Genomic DNA, 15,369 nt, shown 5'->3' with positions numbered 1-15,369 from the left:
GCAGAATGGTGATGGACTCAAAGGGCCAGGTTAAGCTTGTTATCATTGTTACTGTCAATCGAGAAACCCCCATTATCACGATTGAATGGTTCTAGATCCAGATATGAGCCCCTTACAACGCCAGCGGCCTTGTCACTTGCCAACTACACGACATTCGATAATGACATCCCGTGAACTAAAAGGACCTGACGCACAGATCATCATTAGCCCACCAAGACCTTTGGTTATCAGGTTTGAGGACTTGCTTTGTCGCCAGCTAGTCCACCCTGAGCATAAGATCGAAGTCTCGCTTAATCACTTAGAGGAGATCTCGTACTGCGTCTGGAAGGAGCAAGGCCTTATTTCTACTGATGCTGGAGCACAATTTTTTTTCTTTTTCCGCTTTACACATTATATTCTTCACTCTCTTCGCTCTCTTCAAGAATGACACAATTATGCTTTTCATATTCCATATTGTGTAGGTGGGGGGACCCTATAGTACTGATATGGTTCATAACACGTTAGACATGAGACGTCTGTACATAGAGTCCATGACACCAAGGGTTATAAGAGTGAAACACTATATAACTGATCTAGTATTTACCAGAGAAAGCTCCTCCGTTGGATAAAAAGTCTGATTCAAGTCATAAATAAACCCTTACTTTTTGGGGTATATATTGTCCCTTTATGGAAACAAAAACAGAGAAGAAAATGCAATTGGCAAGCTTTTGACAATCCACTTTCTTTTTTCTTTCTTCATTGACTCGCATAATAAAGAAAGCAACCATAACAGTTTTTCACCAGTTTAATCAATAGAATCGCTCCTAGTGTTCCTTAGAGGCTTTCAGAACTTCGACCACTCGTTCCCGACTACCCTCCCGCCATAATTTTATCTCTCATGCCTTATGTATAACCCACAGTGTTATTTATTATCACCTGCACAGCATGATTTTTAGCATCTAGTGTGGAATGTAGCAGACATGAGTCGCCTTGCATACCTGATTTTACAAGGGAATGTCCTTTTCTCCCCTTTTTTGAGATCTATCGATAAAACTGAGAAGTTTGGGAAAATATCTGTGAAAAGAGACATGATAAGGACTTACTCTTGTAGAGTATCCATACAACATACATACCTAGATATCAACCTTGGAAGTCTGGTTTGAGATTAGGTTATGGCAAGTGGGTCACTTCTGTGGGTCTAGAATCACGTGGTGCGAGATAACCTACATACATGCAGGAGGTATGTAGGTACCGACAATAACATGGGGCCACCACTTCTTGGTTGAATACATACAAGAATAGTTGACCGCGTTTGCGGCCTTTTGATCTCTTTTTAGTTGGTCTATTAAGATATATGTGGGGCATAACTAGGGATTGAAATTTCGAAACGCGAGTTCAAAGCTTGATGAATGTTGAATGTTCATTGAAAGCTACATACAATATGCCTGTACAACTCCATTCCCTAACCCGAAATCGAAGCCCTCAGCCCCAAACGTAATTCCATATCCGGAAGAGCAGAGAATCAAATGCGATAATGTGCCATGTTCTTCTTGATCTCGTCCACAATCTCCACGGCCTCATTGGTACTCCTTGCTTCAAAGTCATAGCGCTTCTGCTCGGTGGCATCATTGCCGCGCACGATCATCACCCGGAAGCTCTTGGGGTGCCGTCGGCTGACCTTGGATCCGATCACGTCGCTGAAGCTAATTGACCGAGTCTTACCACCAGACGCTGTTTTCCCCGTATCACCGGGCACGATATGCATGTAATCATTCTCAAACGTGAGGATGCGATGGTTGGATGCTGTGAAAGACATGGGCTGTTTGCGGAAGACGTGGTACCGGCGGTAATACCCGCCGAGGTGGTCTTGTTTCTGGGAAGATGAGGGCAACATGCGCTGGGCGCCCTTCTTGGCCTCCTTTTTGTTCTTCTTGGAGGCTGTCGGATCGGCGGTTTCCACCATCAAAGGCGCGTTTGGTGATGAGCTGCCTGGTGAGGTTCCGAGTGCGAGGGGCCCGCCGCCGAAGCGACGACGCACTAGATCAAGTTCTGTGATGCTGCCCAATGCTTCCACTGTGCGGTCAAGTGGTGCAATCGTGTTCGACCCCATCACCTTTAAGAGGTAGTTGCCCTTGTCCTGGCCCCATCGTTTACATACCGAGTCGAGGATCTCCGCGATATAGCTATCGGTAGATGTGTTGATGGTCATGATATGTGCGGAAGCCTCCATATTGATGAAACGAATCTTCAATGTCTTAGAAACACCAAGACGGGGAGTGGCATGTGAGATAGGTACCACGGGGCGGTCAGCAGGAGTAAGTGTGCTGTGGTTGAGCGCAGACGAGAATGGCTGGCCTAGGATAGGGTTTGCTCGGGCTGGTGTGGTTTGAGGGGTCTTTTTCTGTGCAGCGGGTTGAGTCCCTGGTACTGCAAGACTCGCCGGCTGATCTGCCACTTCTGACCCAATGCTTGAACTGAATTGTGGATATAGCCGTTCGTTCTCTTCAAACTCCGATTTCGATGCTTCAACCAGTGCGAATTCATCGTACGGTTTGCCCCTTGACCGTCCTCGGGACTTGGCAGATTGGTTGTTGTTTGAGGTGAAATCTGTCATTGGAAGTGTCCGCCCAAGCGCTGGGAAGTCATATTCGACTTCACCATCATCGACCATCCGTAGCGTCCATCGGTTCACAGTCAAATTTTCGCGATTAATTGGTGGGCCGCGAGCGTCCGCCGAGTATTTCCATAGGGCAAGACCAATCGTTTCAGCAACAGTCACTTGTGCAGGCTGTTCTGCAAGCTTAGACTCGCGTGTAAGTGGCAGATCCAGCGGGTCTTCGGGGTCGCTTGAAAAAGGAACGTAGATCTTCAAATACAACGAGTCCTCTTGACCCCGCCCAGAGAGCACCACGAATTTATCCACTGGATTGCTTGGTGCTCGCTTGCGGGACGTAAGCTGGCTGGTTAATAAGCTGACCGGCTGTATCATGCTGATAGGCCGTGGCGGGGGAAGATCTTGCAGTGCAGGAGCTGGAGTGCGATGCTTGCGCGGTGAATTATTCTGCGGTCCTGTGCCAGAGGGTAAATTGTTCATCATAGCCATGGGCGAGGACAAATTCAAACCGCCCGGCACACCTGCCAGCAGCAAGGAGCCAGATCCAGCCGTATTGTCGAAATCAGAGGAAATTGCAGACCCAACAGACTCAGCACCGGAGTCCTCGTCCTCGTCCTCTTCGTGAAGTTCTCCGAGGGCAAGGCTCTCTGCGCCTCGACTGCCGGTTCGCTCGCGCCGCCTGCGCGAATACTCGACGACCTGGTCACTCGCGGAGAATTGAACTTGTCCTTGTTTGTAGCCTTTAAGGTCGGTTTCGTTATCCGTCGACAGATCACTGCTAGTAGTTGTATCTCGACGGGGGCGTGGTTTTACTTGGCGATATTGATTTGCAATGCTTTGTGTTGACGCAGATGTGATCATGACATCTGGTCGTTCCGTCTGGTCTACTGAACGCCTTGGAGAGGAGTCGGCTCGATCTCGGCGGATGGGCATCTTGTCGAATTTGATCTGATCAACAGCACTGTTCTTTGTCAGATAGGTAATTAGAATACCACACAATAATTCACCAACCTGCCAACGTTGTCCCCATCGTCGTCGCTGTCATCACTCAGGTCGCTGCTATCGTCGTCCTCTGCTTCCGCTTGTCTCTGGACCTCTTGTTGCCTTTCCCGTCGAGATTTCTTCTTTCCGCTGCGTGCGTGATTTCGCCGCGCGGTCATGTCCGTGTGGCTCTTGCCGGTCACCATGCCACCATCATCCTCGCCGTCTTCCAGGCCGAGGCCTTGCAATTCGTGGCGCTGGGGTTTGGCATTTCGTTCTGCTAGCCTGTAATATTCGGACGAAACGTTCGCCGTTGTTGGAATCGGTGGGGAGTAAGTGCGCTTCAAGTGGGAGGAGCTGTGTGTGTTGGGGTACGCAGCAGCGGTTGACCAGCCCGCCGCGCGGAAGCCAGGTGTATTCAGGACGGAGTCGTTGACGTTGATAAGTCGGTCCCCGATTCCATCTTTGATTGTTGAGAGATATGAGGAGCGTAATTGCCAGATCGTAAAGCTATGCTCGGGTTAGCCCTTGGAGACCTTTCCGCGGCGATTTGAGCGGAATCGATCTGCAATTCCGGACGCGACTTACTCTTCATTGTGAAGAAGAGACATCTTCCTGGCTTTCACGAGGACATATGTAGTAACCTAAGGGTGTGCTGCGCAGTAGCGACCGGGGTCTGGATGATCACAGCAACTCGAGCTACAAGCGCATGCTCGGGGGAATAAAGAGAGGGATGAAAGCGAATGAGACTAGCTCATACAGGACCAGCCTGGAAAAACAGATCAAAAAGATAAAGATATCAAGAAAGGAGAGAAAGGAGAGTGGTATGCCAGAAGCAAGAAGAGAGGGAACTTCGGTGTTCCCGAAGATCATTCCCCGCCAAGGGGGTCCCCCTACCAGACTCTCAACTACATCGATGTACATACAACACTTGGCGAATCAATTATTGCTGCACAGGTAGTTATGCTTTCAATCTCGACCAATATTGAAATTCTGTTCGTAGAACATATTACACTACTAGTATATGCAACTCCGCCTCAATAACACCTAGTAAAGGGTGGCTGATGGTATGACAATAAGCATTGGGATTCAAATAATCGCACAAGACTAAAAGGGTTGAAAACATGTATCCTCGAGGTTGTACCTAGAAAGAAAACACAACGCTTTCTCCAATATCAGTGAACTGACTGGCTGCCGCCAATGCCTCCTTCCATTGATCTAGACCGAATTCGCCGACAACGTAGCATCCGTCCTCTTCTCTCAGGCGAAGATTGCCCTTCTCTACCATCTTGATCAGTGCAAGAACATCCTTTCGCTCATACATCCAGTTTCCCTTCAATGTGATATTGCAACGCGTGACAAAGACATTTGGGATTTCAAGGTCCTGATATGCACCCATCAGACTCACCCGGCCTCCAGGCCTGAGCGACATAATGCCGGATTTGAGATGGAAAGATCCTCGGGCTCCTGGAGGGGAAATATCCAGGAACGCATCCATCGGTCCGAACGTTTTAATGTTGTGGACATCTATTGTACAGTCACCTGTCCAGGTTATCGTGGAGATCCTTTCGCAAGTACCGTTGCGAGTGATTGATAGGATCCGATTGAGACGCACGAGCTTAGCATCATCGTAAGACCAAGCTACAACCTTTGCACCTGATATTCGGTTAGCCAAAACGCCTCAGCATCCAGGGATGTCTTGGGTAGCGAAGAAATATATTACCCATAGCCAAAGCTACCATGCAAGCAGCAACGCCGTTTGTAGAAGTGGCCGGAGAAATCAACACCGTTTCACCGGGTTTCAAATCAATGCTAGTGAGTCCACCGAAAGGCCTGAGAAATGTGGCAATCACACAAAGTTGTTCTGGGGTATATGCAAAGCCCCATTTTCTCGGATCTCCCATCAACTTAGCCTCATCCAATGGATAGCAGTTCTCAAGTGGTGCCCTCATGAACTCCGCATATGAGCCATCTGCGAAGCCGCTGGAGGCTATGATTTCCACGCTATGGGGGTCAAATCCATGATATACAGGATTGGAAAATCGAATGGTCTCTGGGCTATCCCTTCCTTTCATGACTGAGTCAAAGAAGACTAGTTGACCAACCTTCAAAGTGGTCGCATCGTCACCGACCTGGCTCACACGAGCAATTGCACTTGAACCGGGAATAAATGGCTTTTCATGAGGAGATCTCCCATGGCTGTAAAACTCAAAGCTAAGCTTGCTGTATGGGTGGAGCGGCGTTGCGAGCATACGCAAAAGAACACTTCCTGGAAGCAGAGACGGGATATGAACTTCTTCGACTTGTGGTTCCGTAAATGGAGCAGGTCTAAGCACGAGAGCATGATGCGTGGTTTGAACCTTCGGAAGGAGTGTTCTGTGCGGGGTATTTAGACCCTTAGTATCCAGAGAACCTGTAGAAAGACAGTTGAGTGTTTATATTCGTGATGAGCGTGAATATACGTACTCAGTGTGACATCGTCAGAGCCATCAGATCCAGAGACAACGGTCATCTTGGCTGCAGGAGGAGATCCACACCGAACAAGATTCGAGATAGCAAAAGCTGGGATGAAAGAGATGTAAGAGGTTGGTAGAGCAAAAGAGCGTGGCACTCGCGAGGGGACAGGCTTAGTGGAGAAGGAGTGAGAAAAGAAAAGAAATCCGAAGACACGTCAAGATGTAAACAACAATTAAATTGGGGTGCTTAGAGATATGAGATTGAAATGCACCAACACCGTTAGACCGCAGGCTTCTTCACAAAAGGATGATATGTTACAAAAATGATAATCTCTCAAGCCTTAGCCTTAGCCCTACTCTTACGAGCCTTTTTCGGCTTTTCCTCATCAGCATCAACTTCATCATCGGCCTTCTTCGCTTTCTTGCCCTTGGCCGGCGCCTTCTTTTTCTTGGGCAAGCTCACATACTTGTCCTTCTTCAGATCAAGTTCTTCCTCATCCTCGTTCTTGATCTCTTCAACAACTTCTTCTTCATCAGATGCTTCAATGGCATCTTCAATATCAGGTCTCTCCTTCTTTGCCTGCTTAGGTGCCACGACATTGCTGGCCTTCATGAATGGCATGGGGTGCGAACGCGAATTGTACAGACGCGTGAAGGTAGCTTTGGTCTGTGTCTCAAGTTTGATCTTAGACTCGTCCATTGGGCCGAGCCCTAGTTCAAGCATAGAATCGAAGTCCTCGCGAGTAAGATAATATTCATCCATGAGATCAATGACCGAGTCAACACAGTCCTTGCCTTCGTCCATCATCCGGCGTATTATCTTCTCCTGGAGCAAGGGCATGTACTGCTGACGGATCTCGTCGCGGTTACCTGAGGTACGAAGACGCATGTGGCCCTGTAATTCCTTGACATATCGAGATAGTTTGCCTGAAGAATAAATTAGTTAGAAAGTGTATACACCACAATGGGTGGACAAGACATACCATGTTTGCTGTTGTTGCCCAGCCAGCTAGTAAAGGCAGGCCGCTCATTCATGTTTCCGTACTGGAAGCTGGCTGGCCGCACAAAGCTGAAGATCGCATGGGTGGGCATAAGACTCCATTGCTGCTGGGTACCGTGGATCATGCGGTCGACGAGGTCACCGTCACTGATACTCGAGGCGGCATTATCCAGCAATTCAAGCGACTTCAATCGTTGTTCCTGGCCGTGATATTTGCCCGCAAGAGCGGGTTTGGTCTTGAGGTAGTTCTCCTGAAGCATTAGGTAACTAAACTCGTGGTCATTAAAGTAAAGCTCGACCTTGTCGTTCAGAGTAGAAGTGGAACTCGGGGAAAACATCTGGGCGCTAAGAATCTTCCCGACAATATCCCACGGCTTGAGGATGATATTCTTCTCCCATGACTTCGACATCTGCTTGCCTTCGTCGTAACTGAGACCCTTCTGATCCAGCCTTGCAGTGGAAAGCATGTTAATGACCTGGCGAATATCGGCATGTGTTCCTTCAATGAGGCCGTCGAGCACAGGAGGCGGAATCTTGAGGCCTTCTCGGAAACAAATAGTGGAGAGTCTTGCCCGAATTTGCTCAGCAGTTGGGCGTCTGAATGGCACGTCGTAGGTTATGAAGTCGAAAGGTTTCATCTTTTGAAGCTTTCGCTCATTGCAGATAAGGATGATTGGAATCTTGGTCTTCTTGACAATTGCTGCCACGGCTCCCACACCTCCACGGTCACCGGCAGACATGCCATCAACCTCATCCATGATGAGGACGAGCTTTTTCTTTTCACTCTCCACTTGCTTGCCTTGTCCGGCGAAATATCCTTGCAACGATGTTGTATCTAAGACGCCCAAGGTAGAGCTCTCGACAAGCTTCTTACTTCGGGTATCACTGGCGTTGGTCTCCACGACATCGAATCCTTCCAGCTTCGCCACGAGATGGGCTGCTGTAGTTTTGCCGATTCCCGGGGGACCATGGATAATGACGGCACGATATGTCCCCGAGCCGTCTTTACCACCCTTTTTGAAATCGGCCTGAGCATTGACATGCCAGTTCCGCAACCAGCTCTGAATCTTTTCCACAGCACCTTTATTGCCACATATCATACTGGTCGATGTCGGGGCATACTTCGTGGTCCAGAGATCACCGGATGATGCGGGCTGTGAGCTTGGTGGCGTCTGAGACGCGGTAGCGGCGGTCTTGGGTCCTTGAGCCGCGGTTGTCTTTCGCTTTTGCTCTTCTCGTTTCTTCTCTTCTGCGTCGATTTCGGCCGCCATGGCACGGACCTTGGCCTCGTCGGCTTTCAGCTTCTCGGCGTATTTCTCAGCTGCCTTTCCATCACCGCCGTTGGCAGGCAGTCGTCGAATCAATTCAAAGAGACCTTCCTCGTTGATGGTCTTGATCTTGTGCTTCGCAATAGTCTCGAGCTTCTTTGGGCCGGCATCAGATCCGAGGACCACATAGTTCGTTTTAGAACTAGGAGCCCCCACAACTTTGCCTCCATACTTCTTCACCAATTGCGCACCCTCTTCGCGACCGAGGGATTCCAGAACACCGGTGAAAACAAACGCCAAACCAGCAAGGCAGTTTTCTTGACCAACGGGCATTTCCTTAGTCCCAGTCATTGCCGGGTCCCGGCTTTGTTGTGCTCCAAATTTGAATTTCTTGGGCTCTCCCTTAGGAGGTTCTGGGGCGTCAATGGTAGGAATGCTGTCGAAGATATCTTGGAGCTCTTTGCTCTCTATTTTGTCCTCCTTTTTGGCCTTTTTAGGGCTAGCCTTTTGCTTCTTCGCAGCCGGTGATGCCGCGGCCTTAGACTTTGGGGCTGCCTTTTTCGTTTCATTTTTAGGTTCTTGGTAGTCCCCATCTTCATCCTCGTCGATGAGAGCTTCAGATTTGCGCTTGCGGCCAGGTCGAGCCTTCGGGACAGGAATCTTGGGGAGATCTTCCATGACTACATCATCCTCATCATCGCGAGAAGAAGGCTTCTTCTGTGTCCTCTTCGCTGCTGCGGCGACTGGCTTCACTTCGAGCATTTCGAAGTCACTGTCCTCATCGCTATCATCCCCAGCCACATAAGCGTCGTCTCCTTTACCGGCCTTTCCGTATTCAGTTGCAAAAATGTCATCGGCGCCGAGGTGTTCATCCTCAATGATGTTTTTGGCTTGCTTTGTTGATCCCCGGGTTGCGGTTCGTCCTTTGATTGCAGGTTCTTCGGCAGCCTTTTTCGGTTTGGAGCTTTCGGCAACAATCTTGGCTTTATCGGGCCGAGCTTGCTCGGTCGTTTTGGCAGGTCGTGTCTTCTTCTTACTGGAGGCGAAATAGTCGGAGGTAGTTGTAGGTTCTTCCTTAGTCTCTTCCGGCTTTCTGTAAAGAAAGTTCATCAGTCAAATGATAAGAGACATTTCAATCCAGTGATGGACATACGGTTGACTCTTGGACTTCGCTTTGGCGGGTGCTTTGGTAGGTGCTACATCTTCTTCTTCGTCACTGTCATCCACAACTTTCCTGCTGCCTGTTCTCGCGTTAGACTGGTGGTGCGCGAGTATGAATTATGGAGGACATACGTCTCTTTCTTGTGGCAGAGGAGTCCTGCATTGTAGACTTCGAGGTTAGATTGTAATCTTGAGCGATCCAAATGATGCAGGCCACATGAAGTGACGACGACCTCCTTTCACGAGCAAGGCACTAGCTTACCTCTTTTTTGGCCGCGGGCTTCGCGGCGGCGTCGCTGGAGCCTTGACTTGACTTGCCGCCAAAGAAATTCCGGATATCCATAGTGGGCTTCTCAGTCACACAGATTTTGGTACAGGATAGTAGCTGGAGACTCGCTTCAAGACAAATTGAGCTCTTGCTACAATCGTTTGGTAGATCGCGAACGACGCGCCACACTCCCGGGAGACGTGACTGGCTGACGTAAGGCAGCACTTTCTTCCATTTTAGGACTAGTGTAAATAAAGCAGGTACAGCTGAGCTGTGCAACAAGGGAACCTTCCGAGGTTGGAACTATAACAAACACGAAAGGAGCATATTATTTGCCTAACTCATCAAAAAATACAGGAATGTGTTGAGTATAATATTACTAGGGTAAGAGGGGCCACTAAGTACGTTTATAAAATCCTAGGAAAGGGCAAGAAGATCATCATCCAGACTTTGAACATACTAGATATGTACTATATAATTTTAATTACTATATCGTACAGCAAAGACTCTCTCTCATAGTATAATTGTGTATATAAGACCAATAAGGTGCTATTGAGAGCTACTCTAGAACCAAAGATGCTGTGACCAAAACTGATGCCTAATTTCTAAGGCAGAAATAGAGAAGCAGGAGTAATGTCACGTGTATACCACCTTTCTACTTCGGGACTAGTGCACATCATCGAAAAGTGCCGGAGTAACGAAGCCTTTCGCAACATTGGTATATCTCGCCGTCTCCCTCCTCACAATGGGTCCACAGATCAAGATGTTTGCTGGACCGCTCTCCGCCTGCACACGGCCAACTCGTACGAGCCATTCAATTCCCAGGAAATCCATTCGGCCGAAGACTAACAGTGCGACACAGTGTCGGGACCGCTGGCCACCTTTTCTCTATCACGATGCTTCTCTACCACCTCGCCCGCCCTTGATTGGCTGACCCCGAAATTCCAAGAAAAATCCAAATCCCCCAAGGGTCGCCCTCACGTCGCTACCGGCGGATCCACCCGCGGAACAACAGTCGTATGGGGAGACTTCGGTCTGCGCATGAAAGACCACGACCGCCGCATGCCCGCATCGGCGTTGAAGATCGCTGAAGAGACTATCAAGCGACGACTACGAGGAATGAACTATAAGCTGTACAAGCGTGTCAGCGCTAACATTGGTGTCTACACCAAGGGTAACGAGCAGCGTATGGGTAAGGGTAAGGGTAAGTTCGACTACTGGACTGTCCGACTGCCCGTGAGCCGAATCGTCTTTGAATTGAAGGGAGATGTCCACGAGAAGATTGCCCGCGAGGCTTTCAGATTGGCGGGCCACAAATTGCCAGGTAGGTTATGCATTCTCTACATGTACTATTTTGGGTACGAAAGATGCTCATTCTCATCCATTAGGTCTCTGGGAATTCGTCAACAAGGATGACCCGCCCGTTGTTGGTATCACAAAGCTCGGAAACGGTGTCACTCTCGAGTCTCTCAAGCGCGCGCGCAGAAACCCGCCTCTTGGTACCAATGACCTCGCCTCACCTCCGAAGAGCGCCTCCTCCAGCTCCGACCCTACCCAATAAACTGTCACTTCCTGCATGATACCGTTTTCTCTTTTTTCATCGGTCATGTCTTTTGCTTCTGTCGTCTGCGCCGACTAAGCCCCGACACCAGACCCAGGCCCATACCCCTGTTGTCTGCGGGCCTTGGCCACGGCATCATCCTCGTCACGTTTCGTATCTTTTGTACATTATCATCAGCTGTTTGCGTCTCTTTAGGAGCCATCGAGGCACGGGTTCCTCGTCTGAATCTTTTGTCTTGATGCTAGGAGTTTAGACAAGGAAAATATATTCAGCATTTACCTTTTTTACCAGAGTCAGCGAATGCTCCCATGCCCAGCTTCTGGGCCTGGAAATCCTCGTCAATGCTGGGTACTGGGCTATGTGTTCCTAGACCGGGGCTCACTTCGCTTATAGTGTGCTTCATGCCACCTTGTAAGATGTCAGTCATTGCAATAGTGCGCTCAGAATTATCCAAGGAACCGACACACTCCCCAGTTGTCCGGTCTGCTTTGGGGGGGTCTTGGTGAATTCCCTGATGGACTCATATCTGTACCCTATATATTAGCGAACAGCACTTGCAAGAGGTGATCTTGATTTAGTCCATACTGAGTGCTCTCTCCGCCAGGTTCCATATCAATAAGTCGGGGGTCGGACATTTTGGTTCTGTTCGTGTGGGACAGCAGTATAATGATGAGACAATGATAGAGACGGTGCTATAAAGATACAGCAAAGAGTCCTGATCAATAAATAAAAGCTATTCCGATGTTCCCAGTGGGTGGGTGGTCCAGTTTATGGATGACGGGGATGTGATGACGTATGTTAATAGGACACTCTGGTCTACACAATCCGGGATTTGATATCATGGTATCAAATAGAAGTTACCCAGAATCAAACACTCCTATAATACGGACACATCTTCACCATCGAAGTACATATATAGCTAAGAGTTTAAGAGGTTGGTGTATGCAAAGATCTTTCCACTGCCTCAAGAGATAGTACACAATCACAAATGATATAACGCCAGAATCCTTCTTAGCAAATGCCTCCATGCGCCTATGAAAAGTGAAAATAAATCAGGTACATGGAATATTCGAAAAGTCTGATTCTGCTTAATAGCAGACCGTAACTTCCTAGCTCCCATGCTCACTGAAACCCACCTTAGTGTCCAAATCGTCATTCGTCCATTGTCTTAGGTTACTGGTAGTGAGTAATTAAAAGTCCATGCCCATTAGGTAACTAGTAGATCATTAGTTATGTATCTCTTCTGACCTCTGAAATTATCCAGGGAAAGCATACCTTTCATAGATGCGCATGAACTTGGCCACGAAGGCTTCGAGATGAAAGATTACTTTCTGCATTGAATATCTCATTAGCACTTGAATTGATGAAAATGACAATCATCAATGACTTACACTTCCCAACTTGATGCGGTGCTCATAGAAGGCAGACCACTTGATAACCTCTGGCTTCAGTGCATCATCAACCCGTGCGACTAGCTTGAATGTCAAGGTCTGTTGCCAACAATTAGTATCTGGAGCATGTTCATTGCGAATACGAATACACACCTTCAGAATGGTCGTCGGTGGGATGCAATGGGTTAAAAGATCATAAAGACGTGCGCGAACCTGCAACAGGCGAGCCGGTGAACGTTCAGCCAAAATCTCATCAGCCGTGAGGGTAACAAGGGCTTCCCAGTCCGGGGGCGGGATGAGCGTGTTGTCCGTAACTTTTTCACTAGTTTTTAAAAATGTAAGCCTCTAAATGCAGGCCAATAGGAATCGAAATGGAAACTCACTTTTGCGCATAAATCGACTCGAACATGAGCAGTGCACGACGCAGGTTGCGACCACTCTCCTTTGCAATTCTCTTGTTAAGCACCTCGGACTCAGTCCATCCTTCTTTTTTCCCTGCAAGATGGAGCGCAGAGCAAATGTCGTTTTCAGTAGGCGCTGCAACCCTGACCAGCAGGGTTCGAGACCGAATCGGCGCAATGATGTTGGACGTACTGTTGGCTAGAAGAATCAATCGGAGATTAGGACTGTATTTCTCCATAGTCCGTCTGAGGGCTGCTTGGGCATCGCGTGTGAGGTGGTCGGCTTCGTTGATCACGACGACCTTGAACCGCTGCTTCGCGCCGAGATCCACTTGTTGTGTCTGCGCAACCTCTTTGAGTAATTCCTGGACGACTACTCGGTCATAGTTTCCAACGTCTGCAGGTGTAATCTCAAGATGGTACACCGACGAGACAATGTTGAATTCTAGCTTTCGGTTGCTTGTCGTTTGGAAGACTCTGGCGTCAATCTTGATCTTCTCGACACCGGGGCCGTACAGTTCTTTTAGTGTCGCAATTATCCGTGTTTTCTTGCCAGCACCAGAAGGTCCGTAGACTAGTAAATGGGGGAAATCTCCGCTTCGTGCCTATCAAGGGTACTTTTTGTTAAAATGGTATTCATGTTCCGCGGCTCAGGGTTTCTTACCAGTGACCGCAGACGATCAGAGAGCTCTGGGTGATACGAGAGAGCATCAAGATTGCGTGGCCGTAGCTTGTCCACAAGAAGAGCCATTTTAAAAACTCAGTAGAACTGTTGGGAGGATTGAGGAATTAAGGTGCTTGTGGTTTTTCGATAAAAGATGCGGACTGGAGAACGCGTCCAGACACGCGCCTAATTAATCACTGGTCCGTGCACACTCCCACTATATGAATGGATGCAGCGAAGGGCATCGAGAAAATTATTCCAAAAATTGTACAATTACAAGAATAGTCGCCGTATAAGGTATTTTTAGCTGGCCTCTCTGAATGTCTTTTTAAATTTCTTTTTTTTGTAGATACTTTGCCCGCCTTCTTTAGTTTCATACTGGCGGCAGAAGAGGTGGGAAAGGGTTAAATCAATTTTTCTATGTATAACCTTTGACATATGAATAAATTCAATGATATATACAGCTAGATGATTTTCTAGGCATTTGGCAGCCTTCCGCCAAACTCCGAGATGTATAGTACATGCAAAATTTGCTTTGAGAGATGAGATGAATGTGAACAAGCCGAAAACAACACCACGCATGTTTCTTTGTTCACTGTTGAATGTCCATGTCTATGCGAGTCCACAAAATTGAAATACAGTACCCCAATGCGCCCTTGATATGAGCTTCTTATGAGGAGATTGGCTTCAGAACCCCATTGTCATCATATTTCGCCTCTGCTTCAGGTTAGATCAGGCCATAAAAACAACGAATAAGCACAAAACTTACTGAAGAAGGTATATGACAGGGTGATAGTATCAATACCCTGCATGTTAGGATCGGTAGCAAAGTCAGGATCAATGAAGAAGAAAACGGGCATATCCACCGACTCTCCCGCATTGAGCTTCTGCTCCTCGAAGCAGAAGCATTGGATCTTGCTAAAGTATGGCGCAACCTGTCCTGGAGTGACACTGTATGTTGCGACTCCAATAATGTCTTGCGGGCCCTTATTGGTTGCGGTATAGAATGCCAGCGCCGTCTCGCCGGGCAGCACTCGAACCTCGCGCTGTTGGGGAGTAAACTTCCAAGGAAGAACATCCGATACCGAGCCGTTGAATGTGATACGTAGACGACGAGAGTCTGTCACTGGTGTCACACGTGCAGAGGTATCGCCGTCGCCGACTCGGTGGGTGAGGATGGGCTGACCACCCCAACCGGTTTGTTGGCAGATCTGCAATTGAAATCAGAATAAGATTCCGTTTAAGATGTCCTTGAGATGGATTGAGAGCTTGTCATACCATTTTGTAAAGAGGGACAGATCCATATGCAAGGGCAACCGTTCCGAGGATCATACTGATGGTATAGTACCTGATCAGGGACTTCGTTAGCAGAAGGATTCCCTCAAGTACTGGTTCAATGGCAGCTCACATTGTAGATGTATTGCGTTTTTGCGATTCTGGGGTATTGAAAGGCGCTGCAGATGAATTGCGTTGTTCATGAAGCAGGAAATTCCTCGAGAAATATCTCCGCTCTACCTCAAAGACGCTCTTCCGGAGATAGATTGAGCGCTGGGGGATCTTCCCCGTCAGCGCAGAGCGCCCCAGCGAGGGGAGTAATCGTGAAAACATGGTTCTATGACTTCAAT

The 15,369-nt window shown here is 48.3% G+C and overlaps 5 protein-coding genes across 5 annotated transcripts; 1 reads left to right on the top strand and 4 right to left on the bottom strand.

Annotated features, from left to right (window-relative positions):
* Window positions 1-1,501: 1,501 nt before the first annotated feature.
* Window positions 1,502-9,802, bottom strand: PEX2_021560 (DNA polymerase III, clamp loader complex, gamma/delta/delta subunit, C-terminal; the record flags this gene model as incomplete). The annotated part of the gene is made up of 13 exons (XM_016739431.1): window positions 1,502-3,554; window positions 3,605-4,084; window positions 4,163-4,218; window positions 4,501-4,523; window positions 4,763-5,101; window positions 5,153-5,230; window positions 5,298-5,987; window positions 6,041-6,136; window positions 6,394-6,957; window positions 7,014-9,391; window positions 9,452-9,539; window positions 9,592-9,628; window positions 9,722-9,802. 13 exons carry the CDS (start codon window positions 9,800-9,802, stop codon window positions 1,502-1,504), a joined length of 6,963 nt encoding a protein of 2,320 aa, XP_016599341.1.
* Window positions 9,803-10,472: 670 nt separating this feature from the next.
* Window positions 10,473-11,288, top strand: PEX2_021550 (mitochondrial 54S ribosomal protein uL16m; the record flags this gene model as incomplete). The annotated part of the gene is made up of 3 exons (XM_016739430.1): window positions 10,473-10,530; window positions 10,590-11,051; window positions 11,116-11,288. 3 exons carry the CDS (start codon window positions 10,473-10,475, stop codon window positions 11,286-11,288), a joined length of 693 nt encoding a protein of 230 aa, XP_016599340.1.
* A 74-nt stretch (window positions 11,289-11,362) lies between these two features.
* PEX2_021540 (uncharacterized protein) lies at window positions 11,363-11,923 on the bottom strand (the record flags this gene model as incomplete). The annotated part of the gene is made up of 4 exons (XM_016739429.1): window positions 11,363-11,445; window positions 11,568-11,696; window positions 11,756-11,814; window positions 11,874-11,923. The coding sequence occupies 4 exons, from the start codon at window positions 11,921-11,923 to the stop codon at window positions 11,363-11,365; spliced, it is 321 nt and encodes a 106-aa protein (XP_016599339.1).
* A 555-nt stretch (window positions 11,924-12,478) lies between these two features.
* On the bottom strand, window positions 12,479-13,831 carry PEX2_021530 (replication factor C subunit 5; the record flags this gene model as incomplete). Its single annotated transcript, XM_016739428.1, has 6 exons — window positions 12,479-12,503; window positions 12,564-12,619; window positions 12,680-12,778; window positions 12,833-13,001; window positions 13,063-13,685; window positions 13,745-13,831. The coding sequence occupies 6 exons, from the start codon at window positions 13,829-13,831 to the stop codon at window positions 12,479-12,481; spliced, it is 1,059 nt and encodes a 352-aa protein (XP_016599338.1).
* Window positions 13,832-14,414: 583 nt separating this feature from the next.
* On the bottom strand, window positions 14,415-15,352 carry PEX2_021520 (cytochrome c oxidase assembly protein; the record flags this gene model as incomplete). Its single annotated transcript, XM_016739427.1, has 4 exons — window positions 14,415-14,461; window positions 14,514-14,955; window positions 15,023-15,092; window positions 15,153-15,352. The coding sequence occupies 4 exons, from the start codon at window positions 15,350-15,352 to the stop codon at window positions 14,415-14,417; spliced, it is 759 nt and encodes a 252-aa protein (XP_016599337.1).
* Window positions 15,353-15,369: the final 17 nt, after the last annotated feature.

This window comes from Penicillium expansum (assembly GCF_000769745.1).
Source record: "Penicillium expansum strain MD-8 chromosome Unknown contig58, whole genome shotgun sequence".
NCBI classification, from domain to species: domain Eukaryota; kingdom Fungi; phylum Ascomycota; class Eurotiomycetes; order Eurotiales; family Aspergillaceae; genus Penicillium; species Penicillium expansum.
The sequence above is the reverse complement of the archived record's forward strand: the minus strand, read 5'-3'. Positions and strand labels throughout refer to the sequence as shown.